General features: G+C 43.6%; 2 protein-coding genes across 11 annotated transcripts in view; one reads left to right on the forward strand and one right to left on the reverse strand.

Annotated features, from left to right (window-relative positions):
- Positions 1-16,989, reverse strand: part of GTF3C1 (general transcription factor IIIC subunit 1) — a 40,725-nt gene extending 23,736 nt beyond the window's left edge. Inside the window, exons 1-17 of the mRNA XM_064725564.1 lie at positions 16,735-16,989; positions 15,684-15,893; positions 15,299-15,475; positions 14,098-14,241; positions 13,447-13,543; positions 12,866-12,989; positions 9,835-9,990; positions 9,115-9,230; positions 7,778-8,102; positions 6,606-6,817; positions 5,330-5,469; positions 3,574-3,727; positions 2,572-2,675; positions 2,150-2,331; positions 1,529-1,795; positions 1,151-1,296; positions 644-741 (exon numbers count right to left, since the gene is read on the reverse strand). Coding sequence (XP_064581634.1) covers positions 644-741; positions 1,151-1,296; positions 1,529-1,795; positions 2,150-2,331; positions 2,572-2,675; positions 3,574-3,727; positions 5,330-5,469; positions 6,606-6,817; positions 7,778-8,102; positions 9,115-9,230; positions 9,835-9,990; positions 12,866-12,989; positions 13,447-13,543; positions 14,098-14,241; positions 15,299-15,475; positions 15,684-15,893; positions 16,735-16,964 — 2,882 coding nt within the window. The 5' untranslated portion in view covers positions 16,965-16,989. The remainder of the gene's footprint in view (positions 1-643; positions 742-1,150; positions 1,297-1,528; positions 1,796-2,149; positions 2,332-2,571; positions 2,676-3,573; positions 3,728-5,329; positions 5,470-6,605; positions 6,818-7,777; positions 8,103-9,114; positions 9,231-9,834; positions 9,991-12,865; positions 12,990-13,446; positions 13,544-14,097; positions 14,242-15,298; positions 15,476-15,683; positions 15,894-16,734) is intronic.
- KATNIP (katanin interacting protein) overlaps positions 16,971-24,962 on the forward strand; it is a 56,518-nt gene continuing 48,526 nt past the window's right edge. For 5 of the 10 annotated variants that reach the window (XM_064725565.1, XM_064725573.1, XM_064725572.1 and 2 more), the window contains exons 1-5: positions 16,971-17,192; positions 17,956-18,082; positions 18,494-18,569; positions 19,948-20,117; positions 24,725-24,810. In XM_064725565.1, the coding sequence (XP_064581635.1) occupies positions 18,508-18,569; positions 19,948-20,117; positions 24,725-24,810 (318 nt within the window). In that variant the 5' untranslated portion in view covers positions 16,971-17,192; positions 17,956-18,082; positions 18,494-18,507. The remainder of the gene's footprint in view (positions 17,193-17,955; positions 18,083-18,493; positions 18,570-19,947; positions 20,118-24,724; positions 24,811-24,962) is intronic. The other 5 variants (XM_064725568.1, XM_064725571.1, XM_064725575.1 and 2 more) reach the window with 3 other exon arrangements.

Genomic DNA, 24,962 nt, shown 5'->3' on the forward strand with positions numbered 1-24,962 from the left:
CCCATGATGGCTGCTGATACTGCTCAGCCCTGCTCCCTCACCAAAGGCACATTTGCAGGTTTGAAAAATGTCATCTAAACCTCCAACCATTCACAAATTGTCAGCAGTGACTTTTTGGGGAAAGCTAACATGGTGCTCTTGATTCCATACATTCACATCACTCTCCTTCCTTCAGTCCAACCTCAAGTTTTACATCTCCTGGAAGAGAAATGGCAAACCATGGCAGATGTGCCACGGAGAGAATGAGGAGAAACTGAATGTGTGAGAGGCAGGAGCTGGGAAATGTGGCACCTCTGGAAAGATTTATGAAGGACAGCAACACTTAGACCCTATTAAATTCTGAATTTAGCAGCAGTCTGGAGTGTGTTTTATACAGAAACAACATCCTTCTCATGAGTTATGAAGGACAGAACCTCCCAGCTCTCAAGCACTGCCTGACAGCATACATGAATATTGTTTATTAGTTTCTTATTACCTTCTATTTGGGAGAGAAAAATACAGTTTGGCACACTATCCTTTGAGGATTGATGGTCCTTGTCTTAAGTGCCACAGTTCTCTTTGACACAGACAGGAAATAACTGAGAAAACAACCAGCCACTGTTGGTTCCTCTCTAGAGCCTCCTATTTTGACTCAGCTGCTTACCTTTTGTAGAGGAGCTGCTGTCGGACTGGCCTTGGAAGAAATCTGATCAGAGTGTGCTTTTTTAGTGGATCATTTAAAAAATCTTCCAGACCTTCCACCTAGAATTATTTTAGAAGTTAATCAAAATGCAAAAGGTAACTATCCCCTCAAGTATAAAGCTTTGCTACCAGAATTGCCTACTAAAATATTTATTTTCTAAGTAAACCTTACTGCTTTTGTAAAATGCTTAAACATTATTCTTGTTAATCAATAAGGCAGAGGATTCAGTGAGATTATAAAAAGCTCTTGGCAAAATAGTAGCTTAAAAATTTGCAGTATTACAGGGCTATACAGTTTTTTTTTTCAGTGAGCCTGTGAAAAGCAACTACTTTTTCTGTAAAGGACTGAAGTGTCTCCTCTCCTCTCCAGGGTTTAGTTTTGCTAAAACAGATTAAGGGAATATTTGTTCCAGCCTATAGGTACAGCTGCCATCATCAGACTTTGAAGGAAAACAAAAGAGCACCTTACCTTGTAGCTGACTTGAACAATCTGAACAAAGACCGAGAGAGGCAAGCAGAGGAGGATGTCACTGACCAGAGCCCATCCAAAGCCAAACTCCCTGTGCACGGGCAGGGGAGGGATGTAACGCATCCAGGAGGAGTCATCCACGTACACTGCCACCAGGAACACAGCCTCAGACACAGCAAACCCAACACTCACACCCAGAGTCTCTCTGGGACTGCTCAAGCACAACACAACTGGCAGGTCACAGCCTGCAAATCCAAAATGACCTGAAAATTCTCTAAATTCTAGACATTCAAACCTTTCTGAAGCAGATTTTTATCTATTTTGCAGTGTTGAACCATGGTAAGGGCTATAATTAAGTCAGGATGTGCCACTTCTTACCTGTTTGATTACTCAGATCTACTTCAGTCTCCTGTGCAGAGCTCTCAGGATTCACCACAGTTGTCACAATTTCTAAGGTCCCATCTGGTTGTGCTTCAATTACAGCTGCATTCTCATCCAGCCCTTTTGTTTTCTCACCATCATTGCCTCCTTTTTGCCGTGTTTCATTTAAAGGGTGTCCATAAATTAAGTACCAGAGGAACATGTGGACCATTCTTAAACGAGGCATTTTGGGAAGAAAGCCAAGAGAACGTCCAAGTCCTGGAACTGGGAGGGAAGATTAAAGACCAAATAGAAATAAAAAGAGGATTAGAGCAGGAGAAACAGCTCCCTGCACAAAAACTAATATGAAGTAAAGTGGAAAGGAAGATGGGCAGTTGAAAGTTAATGTAAATTACAAATAGTAAACAAGTAGTAGTAAATACAAATGCTCCAGTTCACAATTGTAAAAAACACAAGCAGCTAAGAAAACTGTGGATAAGTTAGACTGGTTTAATATAAATCCAATTTTATTTTGATAGGAGGAGAAAAAAAAATTTGTATCTTAGGAGACATATGGAAATTATTATTAATAATAAATGGGAAGGTGAAGGATGACAGAAACCCCAAAGTTGGCTGTACCTGTAACAGGATGATAGCTCTTTAGCTGTGCTATGCCCATTTTATCATCAGCTTTTCCTGCCCGACTATTATCAGCTTTGCATGAGCTTTCTTGCGTATTTCCTGAGTCAGAAACTGCCTCTTGTCCCTGGTTTTCCTCCTCACCATGCTCCTGGGATGTTGGTGTCTGGGGGACTTTAATCCTGCAGTAAAACCACACAGCACTTAGGTAAAAAATAAGCAGAGCTCAATTCCTGTTCTTCCCTGACTTCAGGAGATACCAGCACCTCGCCTCAGCTTCGCACTCCCATTTCTCTGTTGCTAAAGAAGAGGTTGTTTGTTTGTTTGTTTTTTGCTTACCTTGTGTTTATTTCCTCTGCATATTTTTGCATACCCTAGATAAGCCAAGGTCCCCCAGGCCATCCCAGGCATGCCAGACTTGCCTGTTTGCAGTGCTGGAGTTGGAGATGCGGAACCGCACCTGCTCGATGGCGCTTTTCACCAGGGGATCACTGGGACTCACTGAGGGGTGCACAACAAACTCCACCTGTCCACAGCAGCACAACACAAACAAAAGGTGTCTATGGAGATACTGGCTCTTAATCAAATGCATAATCATCTGAGATTAACAGTTAATTAATTTCATTTTTGGATGAAAATTCCTGTTGTTACTTTGTATTAAACAAGAGGTCAAAGTACATGGTCTTTGTAGCAATAAACTGGTAATGACATTTCTACAGACCTTGGGGTTTGGGTTTTTAAAAGCTGAAATGTCTGAGAAACAAGTACTTTGACTTGTAAATATTAGGCTGAGAAGGAAAAATGAAAAGTCAGAGCTCATTACGTGAAAGGCCAAGCTAACACGTATTGCTGCTGAAAGCACACATACAGTTCAGATTGGTGAGATTTCATATGTGCTCTACACTAATTATGCAGCAGGTCATTTTCAGTGGATTCAATTCTCTGCTTATGAGCACTTCACACTAGAGTAAGTGACAAGTCTCAGCTCTACAACCACTGACTTCCATAAACCTCCGTAACAGTAGGTTTTTGTTTTAAAATTAAAAATCACATTCTATAAATTTCAACTCAGAAGCTCACTGAAGATTTTTCACACACTTGGCTTTCAAAAGGGATTAAACAGATTTTTGTTGCAGCCTGGCAGTGCAGAGAAAGAACCATGAATCACAGAAGAGATAAGCAGCAGAACCTCTGGGAAAGGAGATTCAGAGACTTTGATCTCTGGCCTATTCCTTGGTCTCAATTATCTGCAGCCCAATAACAGACAGCAGCGATCTGGCTCTCACAGTAGCTTAGTTTGACAAGAAGCCTGTGGGTAGCTCCCCTGTGGGCTCTGCTACAAGAAGTGAAGTCAGCCATGCATTCCAGCAGAAAGGCCCAGGGCAGAGTGAGAAGTGAGCTGAAGGCTGTGTCTGTGCTGTCACCTTTTTGCTGATGCCATCCTGGATGACCGTGGTGCGGTAGAGCCTGAGGAGCCCTTCCCGCGCCAGCCTCTGCACCAGCCGCACGATGGACTTCTTGCAGCACTTGGTGGAGACACCTTCTTGCTTCTCCTGATCCATCACCATCTTCTGAAGTCTGAAAGATGCCAAAGATACCTTGCATTTTAAGGCCAGCAATGCTCCAAACTGCCTAAGTGGTTTGTTAGAGGATGTGGGGTGAATGGCCATTTCTTTCCCAGCTCCCTATTCCCTTTTGCTGGAGACAACTGCAAACTTTGCTTTACATTTCAGCTCTCTTTTCTTTATACTCAATCTTTCCCTTGTTAGGGAAGAACTGCTGCCCTGATGACAGCAAATTCTCAATGCCTGATAGCCACTGTACATGGCTACAGTGCAATTATGATTGCAGCCTCCCTAAGGTCAGGAGAATCTACAGCTTTTTTAGTGGTGATTTAACAAATGCAGTCAGTTCTTGCAGTTGTGAGCTCAGTTCAGCTTGAGGCAGAAAGGGTTTATTCAGTGGTTTCAGAGCACAGAAATGACTCTTGCATTCACAACGTGGATACAGACACACATATCCCACCATGTGAAGCCAGCTCCCTTCTCCTTTCTGCCACAGTTGGCAGGGGTGTGCTCACACCTTGCTCTCCCCCTGCCCTTCCCATGCACTTTCCCACAAATGTCCCAGACCCTAATTCTGGGCTCCTGGGGACTCAATTCTGAAAAAGACCTGGCACATAACAAGGGAATGAAGCAATAACTGAATGTACACACAGACTTCAACTGTCCCAAAAGATTACCACATTCTGGTAATTAACAAATGAAAGGCAAACACCAGTAAATTTCTTTGGCAGAGAACTTCCACTAATTCTGAGGAACCTGTGAGGAACCTGTTGGCAGCACTGAAGGGACAGCAGAGACCTGAAATAGCTTCCAAGCCTGTGCTTGGATGTGACTCAATCAATCACTGCTGAGGCTGGTGCCAGATGAGGCTCTAATTTTGTAACACTCTGCAATTAAACAAGGTGACAGAAGGTTTCCAAATTCTCAGACCAGAGGAGAGTAAGGCCATGATTTTTTACTAAATTCCTACAGCAAGCAGTCCTGGGTATACTGACATGCCAGGATCTTCTGTGCTGACACAGAAGATGGATGTTGCAATCCTATTTGTGACAACACAGTACTGCCAATCCAGCAGAACACCAAAATTCCCATTTCTTTTTGGAGGTGAAATCTTAAAGGGCTGAAAGACATTATAACATTTAGGGAAGTATCTCCATCTCAGATAAGGTGTTAGGAGAAGAGATATAACACCACATAAAACTGCACTGAAAATCAAACTTTGAGGGCCTTGCTAGGATGCCGGTGAGCAGTGACATGAAAACCTGAGTCTCTCCAGTCTATAGAGAACAACACATGAACAAAGATGAGATAAAACTGATGCAGATGCAAGAATCCTGCAGCAGGGAAGTGCTGTACAATGACTTGGGTCACAGTGATCCCAAGTTTGGCACACTGTCAAGGGATAAATAAGTTCTTTGATCTGTATTTATGAGACATAACGAAAGCACTCTTGTGTAATTATCTGCATGGACTATTGCTGCTTCCAAAGAGCTGATACAGATCCAACCGCCCTCCCCATCCTTACAGCAACGGTGCCAGCAGGGACAAGCCAAGGCAGAAGGAACAAGCCCCAGTGCTCCCAGCACCCCAGAGGGGAGGCTCAGCCCTGGCTCACGTGAAGAGGCTCTCGATGAGGCGCAGGTTCCTCACGGCCTCCACGATGAGGTTGCGGCGTTTCAGCAGCCTGTAGGTCTCGTGGGGCCTCTCCAGTGCCGCCGCCTTGCAGCGCTTCTCCTTCCTGGGGCCACAGGGCTTCTGGGGACAGCACAAGGGCACATCAGCCAGCCTGTCTGCAGCTGAGCAATTCCCCATTTGGCACCCTGATTTTTGAAATTTTTCTAAGCTTTCTGATGTTTACATTCTTGTAATGAACTTTCTCACACACTTGTTTCTCATTCTTTTATGGAAGAGGAGTGTCACAGACATCTTTTATGAAAAATCCTTTCCTTAGGATTTTTCCTCCTGAGAAGCTGAGAGGCCTCAGGAACAAAATGTAAACATTGATTATCTGCTGCTGTGGAATGCAACAGGTGCATCTGTGATTGGTCTCATGTGGTTGTTTCTAATTAATGGCCAATCACAGTCAGCTGGCTCAGGCTCTCTGTCCGAGCCACAAACCTTTGTTATCATTCTTTTTCTATTCTTAGCCAGCCTTCTGATGAAATCCTTTCTTCTATTCTTTTAGTATAGTTTTAATACAATATATATCATAAAATAATAAATCAGCCTTCTGAAACATGGAGTCAGATCCTCATCTCTTCCCTCAGCCTAAGACCCCTGTGAAATGGTCACAGAGGAGAAATCTGATAGACTGTTAGTTTGTCCAGTGTCATTGGACAGGTGGCACTGTCACCCTCCAATCCACTGTCACTTTTGGAAATCTATAAATGTTGGAGTTAGAAATTAAAAGTGCTCTTTTTACCTTGGAATAACATGTTGTGTTATTTCGTGTCCTATAGCGACACCTGTTTGGATGGATTTATTTATAATAAACTCCTCAAATGAAGATTGTCTCTTATCTCCCCTTCCCAGGAAGGCAGACAGGGGATGATAAGCAGCCCTTGTGTGCTACATTAAGCTGTGACATGCATTCAGCCAGCACACAATTTGGAGGGCACCAGGGAACTAACCCAGAACTAACCCTGTTATTTTGGACATCTACCCTCCTATATATATCTATATACCCACCTACCCTCCTGGAAAAATTTTCACTTATATCTACAATGCAGTGCAGCCAAAATATGAATGTACTTTGAAATTAACTTTAAAAAACCCCAAAACAGTTTGATAAGTAAATACAAAAACTCTAGTTCAAAGTCTTTCTATAAGAGCACAAAACTTAGCTCAGACAGCTGCATCAACAAGAAGATATTAAAGACATGTGATCTTACCTTAGGATCTTCAAGTCTGACTTCCTCCACCTCAGCCACATCTCCATCTTCATCCGTGGGATGAGCACAGGCAGAAACACTGGACTCCTGCTTTAGACTTCCCAAAGTAGAGCTATCCCCTGAAATGTTGTCTGGGAGCTCCTCAGGATCTTCAAGAATTTGAGGGGAAGGCTGCTTCTTTCCCTGAGACTTCACAACTGCTGGCTTCGAGCCTGGTTTGAGAGCAAAAAGCTTTGTAATTGTTCTGCTCTCCCTGCTCAGCTTTCTCTCTAAGAGGCATTCTCCCATCTACCCAGGAAGCTGCACTAAAAAGCATTCTGCTACACTTTTCATACATTCTGCCCTGCTGGAAGCAGTGGTTTGACCATGAAAGACTGCATTCAGCCTCCAAAAGTTAAGCTAAAAAAAAAGTGAACTCTCTGTCATCAAATAATTCTCTCCACTCAGAAACCTTTTCACAGCTGGGAAAGTCATGAAGAGATTATCCAGAAACTGTTGTCTGAAGAAAGGACAGTTTCTGTCTGAAAGATTCTCAAGTTCTGTCAGAAACATGACTCTTCTGACTCAAAGCAGAGTAAGAATTTAATACTACTCCAAAGATAATCTACACAGAAAAATAGAGATCTCTTCTGCTGGAGTTTATCAGAGAAGTTGTAGGAATATCTAAATAGGTTTAAAAATTAAGTAAAAAACCCCCCCACTATATTTTTTTGAAATATGTCCCACAAAGGCTGGTAGCTTTCACATTAACATGTTTCAAATAACAAAGAAGAAGCTGAGGTAACTAACTTCTGGGGACAAGACATTTTTGTTACAAAATACTCATGTGAGTAAGGCTGTGGGTTGAGTCATCCCAACCCTGAATATCCAAGGAGCACAGTGTGTGAGCTCAGGGAAAAGGGGAGACAATGGCATGGGGTCAGGAGAGGCAGCACAAACACTACTGGGACACCAGGCCACACTTCAGCCCTGAGAATCTCCAGAGGTTACCACACCTGGTCTTCCAAACCAGAACAATTTGGGGGCAAAGTAGGGAAATAATCAAATAGGCTTAAAAATAAATATGTGACCAAAAGTCATAATGGAAGCTAACAACATGTTATTTGTTCTTTAATAAAATGATCCATAAGAAAAATGCAGGTTGCTCTCCAGATTTCCAAATCACAAGTTACCTTTGGCTGGTGGTGTCTGCTGGACATCATCTTGGACATGTGGTTTCACTGGAGAACCAGAGTTGGCTTTTTGACCTTTTCCTCTCTTCTTCTTGTCCTTCCCTTCTTCCTCATTGTCAGACTCTGAGGCCACAGCCTCCTCTTCTCCAGGAGATGCCTCTTCCACAGGTGGGGAATCTTCTGGCACCAGAGCCAAAGTGACTGTAGCCAGCTGCTCACTCCTGGCCTTCTCCCTCTCAAACTGACGGTTCAAATCACTCTCCTCTGCAAAAATGTAGGAAATGTACTTTGTTGTCCTTTGCCGACCTTCATCCTCCATAAAACCCTGAGGAAACAGTTGGAATGTTATTTCACCACCTTGCTTCTCCATTCTATCAGTGTTCTCCAGCATCAACAGAGGGAAAATGTTCTCAGTGCTATTCCCCACCCATCAAAAGGTATAATATTATTTTATTTAAGTAACAAAAATGTCCCTAACCTTCACGTAGAGAAATCAAAAGGAATTCTTTGCCTGAAAAATAAACAAATCTGCATTACCAGTGCATTAGAATGAAACTCCTACGGTATGTGGGATGGAGAAAAGTCTGTGGAAGAACAAACTGTGTGTATTCAGAGTGGAAATCAATTTTTTCAGAACAAAAATGTTTGTGAAATAAGGGCACTGCAGCTCCCTGGGTGACTCAGCCTTCAGTGGAAGTCTGCCCTGTCTGCTCCAACAGGGATCTACAAACTCACACACTCCACTAATCAATAAGGGAAGATTTCATTTTCACAGCTGACTGGGGGAAAACAGGTTAGATATTCCAATGGTTTATACAGCTTGTTTTTAACTCTACAGAACATTCTAGTAAATGACAAGATTTTTCTAAAAAGATTCCCCACTGAGGGAAGATGGCAATTATCCTGCCTTTGTGGAAGGGGACTGTTGGGCATGCAAGACATGACATCTGGATTTGTCTAGTGAAATAAAAACCACTGAAATATCTGGAAATAAGAAGTTTAATTGTAACTCGTAGAGAAGTAACTGTTTTGCTCCAGAATTTCCTGGTATTTTCAAAAGGGAAGTAGATTAATGATCTTACATGGACAGAGGGTCTTTGAGAAGATTCTTCAGTGCTCTGATTAGAGCAGGCTGCAATCCTAACACTGAACCCTTGCCTTACACACCTTTTCCTCAACTGAATTAATTCTCTTTTCAATCTTACCAGGACTCTCCTGCTGTCATTCTCAAATCTCTGCTGTTTCTAATGTTTAAGGTTAACAATGTTATTCCCAAAATAACCAAAATTGTACCTTCCGTTTCAAAAAGTATCTGAATTATTTGATTTTAGCCTCACCTTGACAACTTTGTACCTCTCCAGAAGACGACAGAGCATCCTGGCTTCCAGCTTCCCCACATTCATAGCCAGGCGAAGTTCAGCCTGAGAAATACCTTTGGTTCCTCTACTTTCAACTGTTGCAGAAAGGAAAACAAAAGAAATATCTCAGGGAAAGAATCTGACTGAATTTTATATATATCTATTTCTACGTACATTAATATTTCCCTGAACAACACTATATGCCAGAATATTAAATTTAAGACTCCCTACTAACTAAAGACAGTTTTACAGACACATAAAATATTCAGCTAAATACTGTCATAAACCACAATTTTACACGAAGCAGTGCCCAGCAGAATGAGGTATGGAGGTGACAACTTCAAATTAGAAGCACGGATGATTTTTCTTCCCTGGCAGCTTTCCACAGTTAGATATTAATTTCTCCATTTGGAAAGGAAAAGAGATAGGAGAATAATGAACACTGTTTGCTTCATCTTTTCTCATCCCATCAAAACATCCTGTTTCTGCTGGGTAGTTGCTAAGCTTCCAGGAAGGGCTAACAGGTGGCAGCATCTCCAGTCTAATCTGGATTTAAAGCTCATTTTGCTATGAAAAAATGACACTTTCTCATACAAAAGCAACCAGAATGTAAAACCACCTGCAATATACACATTTCTTTTATACTACAAGGAGTAAGGAGGTAATGGGAAAAGTCTTCAGATGTCTTAAATCACCTACTTAACTGATAAGCCTGGGTGAGCATATCCCTTTCACAAACAATATCCACAGGCTGCACAACTTTTGTGATGATCTCTTCATCATCATCATGATAATCTTCCATCTTCTTCCGAAATTCCTTCAGCAGCTTAAGGCAACGGACCATGACATCAGTCCCTGTGAAAAATGACTGTGAGTTACAACTCCTAACAGAGTGCAGGGGGTGTGCACTGCTTCAAACCATTTTACTTTTTACTCAACATGAAGAAGTAGCAGTGCAATGGGGAACAAATGACTAAAGAGAGCTGGCTATTTCTAGGAAAGGTTTGCAACAGCTTTTTCCTTTGCATGAATCTGGCAATCAGGTGAATTCTTGAGGTGCTCCAAACCTTCACATCTGTGCCACTGCTAGGATTGTTCAGTGGGAGAAACTTCCACAGCATAAACAAATCAATGGAGGGATTAAGTGCTGATGCCCATAATTACAGCTGGAGAACACTTATTTGACTGGGAGATCACTCACTGGGTATTAACCCTTTCCTTTCCACAAGGACAGAATAGGCTGCTGCCCACCCAAGATTCTTGTTGATTTAATTCCACATCTTAGCTTATTCCTGTCCATCAGCTGTGCTGTGCTAACTCTCCACTCACTGGGACCTCCCAGCACAGGGCAGAGTGAGGACAGAGGCTGCAGGAGAGCTGAGCTCCTGCTCCCCTCAGTGTCACTGAGCTCCTGCTGGGCCCTTCACACCAGTGGTAACTCAGACTGGGTTACTGGACACTGCCACCCTGGCAAACTGCAGTGATTCAGGAGCTGCTGCAGCAGTGGGGAGAACATCTGCAGCCATTCCTGCCCCTCTGCTAGACACTGCTGTGAAAAGGCCAGGTGAAGGCTTTACTGGAATCACTGAGGTTTCAGCTGATGAATTTTATCTTGTGTTTACCCATCTGAGCAGCTGCTGCTGCCCAGCTGACACAAAGTTAACCCACAGCCACTTCACCATGTGACTCTGCTCCAGCCCACAGGATTCCATTATTTTTACCCAAGCTGAATCCTTTCCCTAGGATGCTGCTTAGGGTTTAAGTGCTGACATTTTGGTAGGGTTGCAAGCACTGTTATTACATCCTTTGTATTTCTACAGCCCATTAATTTTCACTGGAAGCAGTATTTGAAAAAACAAACAAAAAAAAACCTCCCCATAGAAAAGAAATCCCCCAAAACAAACCAATTCCTTTTCCTTTAGCTCCTGCTGCCCAATAATGTTCTTCCCATAGCAGATGCTCTGGCTTCATCCTCAGTGTGTCCCACATATTTCTATCTTCTTTCCTGTATAACTCCAGAGATTAAACTATCTTGATCTCTGCTGAAAATCAGCTATTATTATTTCATCCTCCTTTAATACCTAGTGTTTTTAAGGCATTTTTGTGGATTTTCAGCTTTTACATCTGTAAGATGGAATTATCATTCAAGTGAAAGATTCATCAAGTGGCATTTTTCCCAACAAATCTAAGCAGTAAATGCAGCTGCTGTTTTGCCCATCTCTGACAGAGCATAAAACACCAGGTTTGTAAGTGGAGCTGTATTTTCTTGTCTTCTAAGTAAATACCTTAATTGCAAGCTAAATGCTTTTACTACTGCCTATAAACTGTTTTTTAAGAGTGCTGTCTGGTCTTTTGGGTGTTATTTCCAAGTGTTTGCAGCTCATTAGAACATCCCTGAAAGACCTGGGTCATTTCTCTCTCAGCCATGTTTGATGCTGTCCCTGCTTTTGGCCTCTGCTTCTCTTTGTTCAAAATACACTTTCCCTACAGAGAATTTCCTTTCCCCAGACTTAAAAGATTTGAAGGAATTTGTCTTATTGACAGCCTTAATCCAACTCCATGTAATCAGCACTCTTTTTTGTCTTCTGGAATTTTTCATGGTTTTGTTGCCTCTTTCACTTGCTCCTTTAAGATCACTCCTATTCACAAAGACTATGTAATTTGCAATGTTTAGTTCATATCAGATTTTTTTTCCTCATAAACAGCTCATTATATCTCTAAAACACACACTTCATCTTTCAGAACTATTTTCTTTTTAACCCTGCAAATCTGCCTCTTAGGATTTTCTGTGATTAAGGATTTGGTTTAGATTTCCTTCAGGAACTGTATATATTCCATTGGAAGTACTATCCCTCCTCATACTGTCCATTATTATTTCCTGTAGTTTTTTCCCCATGCAAGTTTTATCTGTATCTCTTCCTGAGAACAGTTGCTTTGTTTTGTTCCCTTTCCTCATGCAATCCTGCTCTTTGTCTCTCCACTACATGTTTGGAAGTTATCAGCAGTTCCTGTGAACCAATTAAATTGGCATTCAAAGCTGGTTATGCATTAAACCACCCCTCAGCAGACTGTGGCTTTTTGAGATAGCAATTTTGGGCATCTCACTTTCCTCAACCCTGTTATCAGCTCAGCTGGTGAGATAATAATGCCAGAGGTGTGGGTTTGACCTCTGTATAGGCCATTCACTTAAGAGTTGGGCTCAATGGTCCTTCAAAGTCAGAGTATTCTGTGTTCTGTGAATTCCAAGTGCTGTAAGACCTTCCATAATTTGACAGGAAACTTTTCAGAGAAGCTTTGCATTCTCATGACTTTCAGGAAAAGTCATAACCAAGAATGGTTGGGTTTTTAACTTATTATAAGGAGCCTTCTTTTCAACATGAGGTTTTTGTATTTTTTGGTGAAGTTTATTGACTTGTCATTTAACTTCAGCCTGAAAGTTGAAGTTTTGTTCCTACTCTGTATTGGCTTGAGCAGTCTTATCAGGTGCCAAGACCACAGCTAACATTGATATCCAACCAACTTGATGATATTCACTCCTTAAAAAAACTGTAACAAATGCTTAATTCAAGTGGGCTGCAGCATTTTAACTTTGGTAGCACACTTATCTACCTAATTGCATGGACAAGTTTTTTACTTAGTTTTTTACTTACACCTCTTTTAATTTAAGATATGAAGCTCACAGATAGAATGGCATCAATGCAATCATACAAAAAGAGAGCAAAACCAAGACCTTTCTTTGTCTTGCAGGGTCCTCCATTGGGATTTATGTCTTGCAAGGGGACAGACACAACCTTGGCCAGGCCAGCATTCATCATGTACTGATAGAGACGTTTGAAGGTTCTCTCACAAAGGCCCTGATGCAAAGAGAAATGGCAAAAGTCACTGCAGCCCAAAAGCTTCACCTGCTGCTGACTGGTATCAAAGGCATTCACACCACCTGCTCTTACAAAATCATATTTTGGGGTAGGATATCCATAAGAAACTTAAAAGCCTTTCAGTGCAGAAGAGATGCTCCTGAGGGTGTTGGACCCCTCCAGCTCTGCCACCCACACAAACAGCAGCAGTGGAAAAGCAAGAACTGCACGATGACATCCACTGACAAAATGTTTCTGAGGCTGTGCTTGGAACAGAACTGCTTCCCCATGACAAACACCACCAGCACCTTGATCTGGTAGGTTTTTAAGATCCTTCTTTTGCTATCCTAGTCCAGAATTTTGTGCAACTTTTGAAGCAGGCAGTATGAATGAGTGCCTTTGATACTCAGCATCTAGATTATACTGAATGAGAATGTGAAGGAGTAATGAATCTCACCAATTCTTCCCTCAAGTTTCCTAATGTTTCCATCTGGTTGGAACGAGCACTTAGCATACTTGAGAGCTTCTCCATCAGAATATCATATTTGCTCCTCCTAACCAAAAAAGAGAATTATTTACATGTAAGTATGCATATAACTTCATAAACATGAGTTGTAGTTTTAGAAACTGTCAGTCACTAGAGGAAGTATGCTAAGTGTTCTCAGATTGGTTTAGGAATTCTAGTTTTCCTTCTGTGAATAGCACATGAGAGAATTTGTCTCTAAGAAAAACCCTCAAAGAGGAAACAATGACTAAGCCCAAGCTGTTATTTCACTGGCAACCCACAGAAGCACAAGATCTAATCATAAACAAGATAGGAAAACAAAACAAGAAATCGACTAGGAATGTGCTTCAGTGAAAACAGTTAAAATGAACAGAATGATTAGTGCTACAAAAAGAAGAGTTATGTTTATGCAGGCAGGTGACAGGCACTAGAAGAACCTGCTGTTTACAGCTCCAAGACCAACTTAAGTGTCCGACATTTGGAAGAGGAGTTAATAAACTGGAAAGCATCAATTGCAGGAAACTTTGATGGTTCTGTGACAACAGAACAATCCCTCATCACAGTAAAAGGTCAAAGAGTACCCAGGAGACCCTTAAAGCATACCTATCAACATGGAAGCGAGTCAGCAGGAGCAGAATTGAGTACTGCTGTGCTCCGCTCGGCAGCCGGATGACGTGGGACTGCATCGTTATCAGACCACTCCTGTCCAACACCCTCCTGTGGTAATGCAGCTTTCCAGCATCTACCCTGAAGAAGAGATGGCAAGATAGCTACAGGAATAGGAACTTCTGCAAACAATTCTAATTATCCACTACCCAGAACTCTTTACCTATATTACCTATAGCCTTAGTGACATGTGCTAATTTTCAAAGTGACAACTCAAAGTTAGGACGTCCACAATTAAGAAAACCTGTGGAATTTATTTTTATAGTTAATTCAATTAAACAGAGAAATACCTCTGATTTTAACCTAGAGCCTTTAGGCACAGAGTATCATAACATGGTTTGATGAGGAGATTGAATCAGCATTGTATCCCCATGCCCCTTTTCCATCCTCTCCTTTTAACTTGTAGCTATGCTGCAGTCACTGCCCTTCTTGGAACAGCTCTGGGATTCATCTCCCTCCTTGGAGAGCTGGTTTGGGCCACCAAACTGACAGAAAAGCACCCATAAAAGTTTTCCCCATCATCTTAGTTACCTACAAGATCTCCCTAAGTGGCAAAAACCAGCACCAGGTGGTGTGCAAGCTACAACCCACCCATGTCCTAAAAGCAGTGAACCCTTAGAGCAATGCTGATATTCTCCAGAACTTCAGGACACAGCCAGAAGTTCTCCAAGAAGGTGTGTAATGCTCCTCCATCAGCAAAATACATGGCCCAGTTTGGGAGCTGGTAACTCAGGCTCCCTCTCAATGGAGGAGATGTCACACAGGGAAATGCTGTGGACAAAAGGTGCCTGCCCAAGAATTCCTTCAGAACGTGGGTAAGATACTTAGACAGCAGTTTAGAAAAGGAAATGAAAACAATTTTTCAATCCCAAATTTGAAGAAAAAGTTATTTAGAAAAAACAAAAACTTTCACAATAGAAACCTATTCGGTGTATTGACCCACCAGACAAATTTCTGGCTCTCTGTGAAAATATCAGGAAGGGCAATGAACTCAAGGATGAGACCAGTACAGTTCTACCAAACCAAGCACTCCTGGCAGTAAGCATGAAGCACTACAACATAGATGAGAGTTCAAATATTCACAGGAATACTTAAAAACAACCTTGGATTTAATTCTCAGAGCAAGACACAAACTCACTTGAAAGCCCCACTGTGCAGGTCCCTCTGCAGCTCCCCCTGCCAGCGAGCTCGGCCCAGACGCTCCAGGATGCAGTAGGAAAAGTCAGGGAGTTTCAGGTCAGGGTCCCCCTCCCAGCCTACCAAAGCTCTGTAACGCTGCTCCTGGGAAGCCACAATGACTAATTTCTCTCCCCATCTAAGAAACAGAAAGAAAAGTAATGTCTTGTTATTGGCTCCACAAAAACAGAGAGATCAATCCCTTTCTCTCCACAAACGCCATTCCTGATATAATCTGCACAAACTGAGCAAGGACTAAATTTTAGAACTTAGAAGTATTTTAATGCTATATATAAGGATTATAGGATATAAGATATAAGGATTTCAGATATAAGGATTTCACTCACTTTTCAACAGCTTCTTTGTAAGTATAACAAGGCTGTAAATCCTTCTTCCTTATTTGATCAGTGATGTCGACTCTCTCTTTAAAATACTGGCAGGAACCTTGTATGCCATCTTTGTTATCCAAAATCATGTGGATAGGATAAATATCATCTGAAGAAACAGGATCTCTTTTGGTTTCCAATATTCCTGTCTCAAGATCTATTTCTTCATATCTGAAATAAAACCAAAGCGCCAATATTTAACCAAGCAAGGAGAAATACATGATTGTCACAGACAATGCTGATACCTCTAAGAATTATCTTGGAAAAATGAAGCTCTTTTGAAAGCTCCAAACTGGAAAAATATGAAGAGCAGATTTTTACTGCTCAAGCATGACCAAACCTTTTCAGCATGCAGAATGCAGCAGGAGGGAGATGCATTATTTAATCTTTGAAAAGTCAAAGATGTGGTGGGAATAAGAGAAACATCTAGTTCAGGGTAAGGACAATGACAGGTAGATCCACCCTGCTGACCAGGACACACAAATTCTGCCTGTACCTAGATAGCATGCAGTCATTTGAATGGAAATCAGGCCAGGACTCATATACAGGTCTCTTAAATCATAGAATCATCAAAATTGGAAGAGACCTCTAAGATTATCCAACCATCCACCAGCACCACCACAGTGACCCCTAAAACCCATCAGACAGCGCCAGATCTTAAACACCTCCAGCCATGGTGCCTCCACCACCTCCCTGTGCAACCTATTCCAATGTCTGACCCCCTGAAGAGTGAAAATTCTTTGTGTAACACCTAAACAGCGGCTCAGAGCCACTCTCGGCCCTGCCTTCTGTCACCGGCTACCGAAGGGCTGCTTCAGCATAGGCTGGGCGAGAACGGCAACCGGGCCGGGTTTAGCCGGCAGTGAGTCCGGGTTTAGCCCCTCAACCAAGCTGGGTTTAGCCCGGTAATCGGGCCGGGTTTAGCCCGGCGACCAAGCTCATGTTTCGCCCAGCAACCAGTCCCGGTTGCTCCGGCATGAAGGGGCCGAGACCGCCCGCTCGCTGCCCTCACCGGTCGTGCAGGCGGAGCGGCGGGCGCGGCCGGGGCAGGAGGTAGAAGCGCACGTCGGGCTGGGCGCTGAGCGCGGCCCAGAGCAGCTGCTGCGTGTCGGGCTCCAGCGGCAGCGGGAAGGGCGGCGAGCGGGCGGCCAGGCGCTGCCAGAGCGCGGCCGCGGTGATGCCGTCCAGCCCCTCCAGGGCCACCTCGTCCAGCAGCGCCCACAGCGGCTCCATGGCCTCCATCCCCGCCGCCGCCGCTTCCGGGCCCGCGGCGCGCAGGAACTGACGGCGGCCAGGCGCGACCGTCGCCAGGGAAACCGAGCAACAGGCCCGGCCCGGCCCGCGCTGCCGGGGGTTGTGTCTGCCCGGGGCCGTGACCGGGTCCTTGTCTGACCGGGGACCGTGACCGGGGCCAGTGTCTGCCCGGGGGCCGTGTCCAGGGTCCGTGTCTGCTCGGGGGCCGTGTCCAGGGTCAGTGTCTGTCCGGAGTCAGTGTTTGTCCGGGGTCAGTGTCCGTGGTCCGTGTCCGGGGACTCTGCCCCGCGATCTGCGTCTGTCCGGGGTCTCCTTCCCCGGTCCGCATCTGTCCGGGAGCTCTGTCCGGGGGTCAGTGTCCGTCCTGGGTCCGTGCCCACCTGGGGGCTCTGTCCGGGGTCTCTCTCCGGTGTCAGTATGCAGTGTCCCATCTGGGGCCTCTGTCCCGGTCCGTGGCCGTCCTGGGGCTCTGTCCGAGGTCAGTGTCCAGCCAGGGCCTCTGTCTGGTGGCTCCATCCCGGGTCTGTGTCCGTTTCCATCCTGGAGCTGTGTCCGGGGCTCTGTCCCGGGTGTGTGTCCATCTGGGGCTGTGTCCGAGGCTCTATCCCGGGTCCGTGTCCATCTGGCGCTCTGTCCGGGGTCTGTCCCAGCTCCGTGTCCGTCCAGGTCTGTGCCCGGAGCTCTGTCCCGGCTCCGTGTCCATGTGGGGGCTGTGTCCCGGATCCGTGTACATCTGTCCCGGGTCCGTGTCCATCCTGGGGCTGTGCCCGGGGTTCTAACCTGGGTCCGTGTCCATCTGGGGCTGTGTCCGGGGCTCTGTCCGGGGTCTGTCTCGGGTCCGTGTCCCTCTCTCCCGGTTCCGTGTCCATCTGTCCCAGCTCCGTGTCCGTCCGGGGCTCCCCCGAGGCGGGGCCGGGCTCTGGCAGAGCTGCCTTGCGGTCGGTCCGGGACAAAACACGCGGTTCTCTCTTTGGTACAGAGCTCACCGAAGCTGCTGCTGGCACATCCAAACTTCGGGCCGTGTAAGAGCACACCCTGGCACAGCTTGCGGCAGCGGTGTGGTGAGAATTGCTGGAAAAGTTCAGGTTTCCTGAATGGCAAGTCAGGTAAAATTTTTAATTAAACACTTCAAATAAATACAGAGTGAATAGGATGTAGGATGAGCTGACCTAACAAGTCAAAGAATTCCTTCCACAGCTGGGCTTTGGGCACGGCTCTTCAGCTGTGCCCCAGCTTCTCTTGCTTGCCAGGTGTGGCATTATAAACTTGTCATGGCATATGCCTTCTACTTTTAAATTTTTTTGGTTCTTCCATAGATTGTGAAGGGTTTTGAAAAATAAGTAGAACAGCTACTGTTTCCTCTGTTCTTCAGGAGTTTTATTTACAGCCCTGACAGCTTTATGCGTGGTTGAAGGAAGAATGTTTTTCTGTTTATAGCCTTCTCATCTATTGAGGGTGCAAAACCAGTGGTACTCCATAGTAAATCATTCAGTGTGACCATTATATTCTCATTTCAGGTTTATGTTAAGACATGGTGACTGACTTTGATGAAAAACATGACGAATATTTAATATCCCTTCAGCAGAGAAACCGGTAATATTCACATTTGTTTCCACTTGGGGTATGAAATATTTGTTGTATTGTATCAAATACCAGCAGCTGTGATGCTGTGCCTTAAAACATTCAGGTGTTTCTCTCTTCTTCCCTTTGCTTGCTAAAAGTTCTTCTTTCTAGAGGAGATTACAATGTTTCTTCCGCATTTAAAATATAAGTAAATTTATTAATAAAATAGTTGCTTTTTCCTCAGTGGCAGGGAAGATTTTTGTTTATAGAGCAGGAGGTTGTAGATGCAGACGCAACTGGCAGCTCACACTGTGTGAGGATGTAGTTAAGAGGCACAGTTGTTATGTTGTCAGAAAAACAGCAAAGTGGGAAATAAGGACAGCCAGGTTGCCTTTGCAAACTCCAGTGTTTTTCAGACAAGTTTCAAACATTTCTTTTCCTCTTTGTTCATGTGCTCCTGTCACTATACCCTGGACAGATGAACTTCATAGCTTATTTTAGAGGCATCTACAGAACTTTCATGCTGGATTCCTTCCTTTAACACAAGAGATTTCTAATCAAATTATATAACAAACTGGTTTGGTAAAAAGACCTTAAAGGCCACAATTATGTTAAAAACCCACAGGTTTCTTTCCTATATAGTATCCTAAAGCAGTATTGGAAAAGGATAAAATCAGTTTATTTAGTGGTTAGACCAATGTGCATCCTTGGTATCAGAGCTCTAATTCTGACTGCTGGGGACATGCTCTTGGGAGAAGTCAGAGGGAAACCAGGTGGTGCAGGGGAATTCACAAATTGTCACCACACGATGCCAAGCTCCTGGCCTGCATGTCACCTCACCAAAGGAATTATCATGGCCTGGGTATAACCCATGGTGAAAGGAGAGAAAATGAGAGTTGGAAGAGGGAGAGTAGCTGAAACTGAGCCCGTGGAATGGCATTATTTTGATATTATTTTAACCAGCATTTAATTTTCTGCTATCTCTAATTGCAGTATTGGCTGGGGGCTTTCTACCTTCAGTTTCAAAACACAAATAATAATTTTTATTCTTGAAAAGAGGCCAACAATTTTTAAGCTTTTTGAAATTCTAAGTGAAATTCTTTAAAATTCTTAAGAAGAAAGGTTAAATATGCAAAATACCAAATGGAGAAGATAATGTGAAATAAGAAATAACATGTAAAAAACCTCAGAAAGGAAAAGCTTGGTCAAACTTCCTCTGTCACAGTGTGTGGGTGCTCATACACGTTAGAGAACAGGAACAGACCCTGGAAGATGGATTCTGCAAGGGTTCCTTGAACTGGGAACATATTTTTCAGCTTTGTGACATGGTGTGTTGCTGTATTTATTGAAGATCTGACCATCTGTGTATGCACTGTGCAAGGATGAATTATTGGCCTTTCTCCTTCAGGCTGCAGGAGCGCTTAAAAAGAAAAGATCCCGTGCAAATCAGACTGGAGCAGTTGGAAAGAGGATTTTCTCTGTATGTGAATGGAGCTAACTCTGAGCTGAGAAAGTACCCCAGGAAAATCACCCCACACAGCTGCCTGAGAAACAGGCTCAGACCCACCAGGACCAAGGGTGAGTGCCCTGGCAGAGCTGCACCAGGGCTGCCACTCACTCAGAGAGGTCCCTGGGATCCAGGGACAGCCCCTCTGGAGCCTGGTGGGATGAAATTCCATGGGAATCAGGGTGCTTAAGCTGCTTGTGTGTCAGGAATAGTCTCTGGAACACCCTATCCATTTTTCACTTGATCCCTCTTTAATTCCAACATTTAACTTCCCTGCCTCTCCATTTGTTAAACAGCTCTAACTAAAAGTAGAAGATTAGAAATGTATATAAATTGTCAGGGGAAAATAATGGTATACCTTTGACACATAACACCATTAAGAGGATTTAAGATCTGATGGACTTCAGTGTTATCCAAGGCTGCTGTCCTGAGGACAAATGACATTTGATGACATAGACTGTAATCAAATTATATCCAGTAATAGCTTCATTAAGCTCATAAATTACATTTAAGCTATAATAGTTGTCTTAAAAAGATAGCTAATCTTTATTTAAATATTTGAAGTGAAGAAAATCAACCATTTTTTTCCCAGTGATTAGCTGGCTTTATGGAAAAATGGGTATTTTGTTTCTAATTTAAGTCTGTCTGTCATCGAGAGCAGTGCAGTGACAGGAATAATTTTGCATGCATGAAAGTATAAAGTATGAGCTTACTGGCCTTCTAATCTATTTAGCATAATGAAAAGAAAGTTGATTTCACTAAATCCCTGTGTAAAGCAGTTTACCAGCCTCAGTCAGTTATGTTCACACTTGCTACAACCTATCTCAGAATGTATTTTTTTAATGTGTGATAGCCTGCTTAAGCTTCATTTTCACCTAAAATGAAGACAAGGAGTTAAAAAAGTTACCTACTATGATAATTTATTGATTGAAAGTTTATTAATCTCAACAATACCGGAAACAAACTTTTCCTGTAATAACTGTTCCAGCCATGGCTCTAACTTCATCTCCTTAATTTGTTTTCCTGCTACACTGGGCACATACTACTTGTTTGCAGGCTTAGGTGTGTTCAGCTTGTATAATTTCCTGCAGGCTGTGTGGGATGGTGATGAGGAATCAGCTTGTCACCTGGCTCCACTGCTCTCTGAGAAAGTGAAACTTTGTGTGCAATGATGTAAAAATGGTCATGTTCTGGGAAATGGTGGAAATTGGGTGTTCTGTCACACAGGGCTGATAAATCTTCAGGTTGCTAAAGAGGGTTTAAATCAATATCTTGGACTTTTTGCTCCAAAAATTGTCAAGGGATGTTGTGGCAGCAGCTCTAGTGGAACTACTGTCAAGAGAAATTTCCTCTTTAAGTTCTGCTGTGCAGTTGTTATGTCTCAGCTTAACTAAAATTCTTTATTTCTATGGTCCCTTAAAGCCATTTGCTTCAGTCAAGGTAGAATAAAAGTCTTAGAGATCTCTGAAGACTCCAGTTGCAGTCTCTGTTCTTTTCCTCAACTCCATCTATCAGAGACTGTAGCACCAGCTCTGCAGAAGATAACTCAGTGTTTTGCTGTTTAACTCTCCAGTGGTGTTGTTTTAAACCCATGAAGCTGCAGTGAAAGATACCAACTGAACCATTATCCTGCTATTTTTCCTCTTCCATTTGGTTTTGCCACTGGAGTCCAGAATGGGTCACTGCTGGTCTGTATGAGCTTCTTGCCTGGGAGCTCTGCCTTAGCAATTTTGTGGTCTCTTTCCTTTCAAGGTATTTCTTCTCAATGATTGAATATGATTTTACTTACAGGAATGATTCCTAGCTGAGATACAGCACTGAGTTTTCTTCCCTATCCATCTCCCATGAGAGTTATTGCATCATTTATTACTTCTAAAGCATCCATCTATAGGATTAGTCTTCACTGAAAAATTAGGAATGGGTGGTACTTAATAATCCAGAACAGGCATAAATCCCTCTTTCTGGTTCCTGAAAGTGTCATCATAAATCTGTTTGTCAGGACTGTTTTCTTTGTGTTCCCTAGGAGTAATTACTGATAATAGTGATTGATAAAGTTTTTATGCTTAGGATTGGTAATGAGTTAAAGGAAATGATGGGTTGGAGCGTAGTGAAGCTGGGCTTAGGTGTGCTGGCATTTCTTTGGGTCTGTAACCCACACATGGTTTCACAATTCTGTTTGTTGTTTGTTGTTCCAGTGAGTGTGTGTGGGGTCACAAATATGTGCTTGATGGTGATGTGGGGTTTCATTGGGTTAGGACTGATATTTTGAGGATGTACTTCTCAGTCCTTGCCTAGTCAAATAGGCACTGACAGTGCAAATCCCAGAGGGAGTGACACCAGTGGAGCTGTTCTGTGTGCCCAAACAGGTACTGGTTGGTATTCACATCCCATCCATCCCATGGGAAGGATATTTTTGTTCCAAACGAATGTTTGTTGCACAGATGACTTGCTCAGCTGTATCAGCCTCTGCCTGGGATTTCAATGACTGTTCTTCCTGGCTTAGAGAGACCTGGTCAGGTGAATCCATGTTAAACTATGACCACTAAAAATCCATCACTAATAGAGTTATGGAATCACAGAACTGGGAGGGACCTTAAAGCTCATCTTGCTCCATCCCTGCCATGTCAGGGACACCTTCCACTATCCCAGGGTGCTCCAAGCCCAGTCCATCCTGGCCTTGGGCACTGCCAGGGATCCAGGGGCAGCCCCAGCTGCTCTGGGAAACCTGTGCCAGGGCCTCATCACCCTCACAGGGAACCATATTTTCTAGTATCCAATCAAAGCCTGCTCTCTGTCAGTGTAAAGCCATTCCCTCTTGTTCTGTCACTCCATGACTGGTAAAGAGTCTCTTGAACCACTCAGGTTCTGAGGATGAATTCCTCAGCAGTGGTAGCATGAGTCCTGCCATCTCCCCCTTTGCTACTCACAGCACACTTGAGGGGCTTCTGGGCAGTTGCTTTGAAGAGATGGATTCTCAGAGAGTGCAAGGGGAAGATGCTTCCAGTTCTCTCCCAAAGCAATGACTGAATCCAACCACAGTGTAAGGTCAAGGCAGTTCAGTGCCAGCAGAGCCAATGCTGCCCAGCAATCAGCACCAATGGTGGCTCAAAGGATTTCTGGTGTTCCTTGGGAATAGCCCATTGGAGCTCTGCTTGGAAGGGCTGGTTCTCTTCCTTAGAACAGTCCATTCCTTTTCCCCTCTGTGTTTAGTGCTGTTTTGGGCAGAGAAGATACAGACAGAGAGACACTTGGTGCTGGAGCAATAGAACAACATAACAACATCCTGCAATGCTGTGATCACTCCAAATGGACATAAACAAACACTGTTCCCCAAGGATGGTTCTGCCCTGGGCCTGCTCCCTCCTCTCTGCTTGGACCAGCTTTTGTGCAGTCTCCTGGTGAACCAGATTGCCCAAGGGCCTGTAACTAAAAGGAATCTTTTATGTTTTCCCACATTTAAAACTTGCCATATCAATTCTCTGAACAGGTCACTGCGCAGGTGACAGGTGCATGTAGGTTTGTCCAGTCCTCAGGAAAGAAAATATGGTATTGAGAGCTGTAATGAGCAACCTGATTTCATTCTGAAGTAAGCCCTGCTTGGAGTGGAAAGCTGGACTTGGTGAGCCCCAGAGGTTCCTTCCAAATGAAATCTTTCTGTGATTCTCTGACCTTTGTAGGACAATGGCTCCTTTTATTGTCAGTGCCAGTTCCTGCAGCCTTAGGGTGACCATTAAATTATGGCTTAAAGAAAAAAGGTTTTGCATCAGCTGTTTTTCTCCACTGAGAAGAAATGGAAGCTGTAAATCTGTCCTGGCCATAGGAAATGAGATGCCTTTATTTAGGATGCTACTGAGAGTGTTGGTGATGCCTTTGTTCCCTTGAGGACGCTGATGTGACCTGCAAGTTGTCTCTTTCTCTCAATCAAAGCATCTTCTCAAAAATCCATTGTTCCACTCTAAGCCGGGGCCATTTCCACCACAGAGACCCTTCATTCTCCTTGACCATACAGAAATTTTTTGCAGAAGTTCCTGAACCAACTCTTCCTTGCCTTAGAAATGAAGGATAATGGTTGTTCGTCCTTCATTTATGAGTCATACATGAAGAATCCTTCTCTGCACAGTATGTTAAATACCCAGTACATTCTGTTTAATCTGCCAATATTTCATGTTTCCTTAATTTGAGAGTAAATACACACAATTCCTTTGTAAACCCAGCATATCACCTGTTGTTCACCAGAACCCTGTCTGTCAGTCTGTCTTTGGTAGCTGGATTTTGGGCTCAGTTGGCTTCCTCAGACAGGTTACTTTCTAACCAGCTGGGAGTCAGAATGATGTGTACCCCTGTTCTAGAATGTATTTTTATATTTTTATGTCAAAAAAGGTGGGGCTTCCCTTGCTGCTAAGCTGTTGTATCTTAAAAGAATTTATTCTCTTAAAAACTTGATGATAACTGTTCCTGAAGAAGTTCTAAACTCCTGCTGCTATAACTGGCCAGGATCTGATGTGGGATATCTTTGCAGCTGTTGATTCTATTTATGTGTCAGATTTATTCTTCTATCCTCAGCTGTGGGGAAAACAAAACCACACAAATCCACAAACAGAGGTGTCTGTTTATTGTCTAATATTGGATTTCTGCTTTCTCTCTCCTGTCTCCTAATCCTTGTGTGTGCCTGGTGAAGAAGCAGCCCAGCTAGAAGAGAGTGGGCTGCCAGAACACAGCCCTCAGACTGTCCCAGGCAAGATACAACGCAGGAATTGGCTTCAGGTATGGGGCAGGTGGGAGAAATGGGGCTTTGATTCTTAGGTTGCAAATCACTTCAGGGGAAATTGGTTGTAAGTGGTACAGAGTGGGCAGCTGGGGCTCTCTGATGGCTTGGGCTGGATGCTGACAACATGAAATATTACCCTGCCCACATT

Source organism: Zonotrichia leucophrys, chromosome 14 (genome assembly GCF_028769735.1).
Source record: "Zonotrichia leucophrys gambelii isolate GWCS_2022_RI chromosome 14, RI_Zleu_2.0, whole genome shotgun sequence".
Taxonomy (NCBI): domain Eukaryota; kingdom Metazoa; phylum Chordata; class Aves; order Passeriformes; family Passerellidae; genus Zonotrichia; species Zonotrichia leucophrys.